At 33.5% G+C, this 2,018-nt stretch overlaps 1 protein-coding gene across 1 annotated transcript; it reads right to left on the bottom strand.

The window, feature by feature from the left end:
- Positions 1 to 1,025: 1,025 nt before the first annotated feature.
- On the bottom strand, positions 1,026 to 2,018 carry LOC102604459 (defensin-like protein). Its single transcript, XM_006359424.1, has 2 exons — positions 1,913 to 2,018; positions 1,026 to 1,324 (listed from the first exon to the last, which is right to left on the bottom strand). The coding sequence occupies exons 1-2, from the start codon at positions 1,974 to 1,976 to the stop codon at positions 1,152 to 1,154; spliced, it is 237 nt and encodes a 78-aa protein (XP_006359486.1). The 5' UTR covers positions 1,977 to 2,018; the 3' UTR covers positions 1,026 to 1,151.

The raw sequence follows: 2,018 nt of genomic DNA, 5'->3' as shown, positions 1-2,018 counted from the left end.
TGCTTCATCTTAAAGTAAGGATCGAAAATCAATGTCATCCAAAATTTTGAAACACATTTGAATCGTAAAAGTGACAGCACATGTAGCCTGCTAAGGATTTCCATATCCCCATCAACATCCATCTTCTTTGTATCCTCTTTGCCGCTTCCACTTTTCTATATTGCTTATAATTTTTCTACCTAGGGTTTTGCTAATGTGAATTATTTAAAGACGTAAATATTAAGTTACCCCTGAAAAAATGGGGAAAAAAAAGGAAATTAATAAAAAGAGTACATAATATTTTTAAAAAAGCCTAGTAATTAAATTCCTTTTTTACCCCTCCCGGACTTGTAATATCATAGATTCAAGAGATGTTAGGATCGGTCGTCTATTAGATTAGCCAGGCCAAGGCAATCGTGCAAAGCTAAGGCAACACATGAAGGCCCCAATAGCAACACATCATGGGATTCGTCGATGATTCATATATTAGATATTATTAAACTAATAAAAATAGATACTACACTTGATCTTAGCCAAAAAGGTGAAAGGTATGAATTGTGAGTGATTTATGAATATAGTTATAATGTTTATGTGGAGTGGAGGTAAATTGTGATATTTATATGTGTTTTTACTTTTTCATAATTTGTGATGTTTATATGTGTTTTTACTTTTTCATAATTTGATACATAGAGTATTGATAGTTAGTCTTAAATTTAAAATCGAGATTTGACGATATTTACTATTTTCTTCCTCTCAGTGACGTAGCCACAACCACCCTAGGGTGTCCAATTGGACACTCATTAGTCGGAAAATTATGTTATATATATATGTCAAATGTAGAATTTGAATGAAGCGGTTCCGTTTTTGAATCCCAAATATCACAATTTTTTTATTTTATTTTGACAGTCACACACCACACACCACACACCATTATTCTTGGACACCCTTAATAAAATTTCTAGCTCCGCCACTACTTCCTCTATTAATAATTTTGGTACGCCTAGATAGTAACTCTTCATACGTCAATCATGACCTATGATTTTGGATCGTAATCAAAGCACCACATATATATAATAAATATGAGACTATATTTAGTCTCTTTTTATTGATAGAATAGAACATCATATCATTATTTATCATGGATGATGAGTATTTCATTTAGAAACTTTGTTCTAACAGTTTCTGGTGCAAAAGCAACGGCGACGAAAGCCACGACAGTTGCCGCCGATGAAGCCTTCAGTCTGGCAAACGGTGGCGCAATTGCTGTCCCTAACACATGTCCCCTTGAAACGGTTGCTCTGTGACTCACAAGTTCTTGCCTCTGCACTGCTCATTGTTCCCATCTCTGTTCAATTATAGCCAAACATGTTATAAATGATGAAAGAAGATTCCCACATCGGCTGTGAATGAGATAACTAGGATACTTAATTTAATTGTATAGCAACAATAATTGTTCATGCTTCAGTATCGGATCGTGTTTGGGTAATGTCTCTTTTGTTATAGTGCTTTGATCTAATTTTGGGTTGTCTTAAGTCCAAAATTCATATAACATAATATTAGAATCAAAACAAATGATATCGGGTGTTCATGCTTCAATATCGGATCTTATTTGGGTAATGTTTCTTTTGTTATAGTGCTTTGAGCTGATTTTGGGTTGTGTTAAGTCTAAAATTCATATATCATGATATTAGAATAAAGAAATATGATATTGAGCTTTCAAATAAACTGTTCACGCTTCAGTATCGGATCGTGTTTGGGTTTGTGTGTGTAGGGTTATGAAAAAAAGAGTACTCTCACATTGGAGGTGAATGAGAGGACTAAGACTCTTAACATCAATTGGACAATTTTCTTCCGTTGAGCTAAGTTTTGATGTAGAGCTAATATTATAAAACTATATGATAAAATTAAATAATATGAAAGAAAGAAGACAAACCACTGGACAAAAGCAGCATTGCTACAAGGAAGAAAGTTGCAAACAAACGCTTGAAGTGTCCCATCTTCAAATAGAGAAAGGAAAATGCAATTTGAGAAATATATTG

The sequence above is a fragment of the Solanum tuberosum genome, unplaced genomic scaffold (assembly GCF_000226075.1).
Source record: "Solanum tuberosum cultivar DM 1-3 516 R44 unplaced genomic scaffold, SolTub_3.0 scf00300, whole genome shotgun sequence".
In the NCBI taxonomy this organism is placed as follows: Eukaryota; Viridiplantae; Streptophyta; class Magnoliopsida; order Solanales; family Solanaceae; genus Solanum; species Solanum tuberosum.
This window is presented reverse-complemented; position numbering and strand designations above follow the sequence as displayed.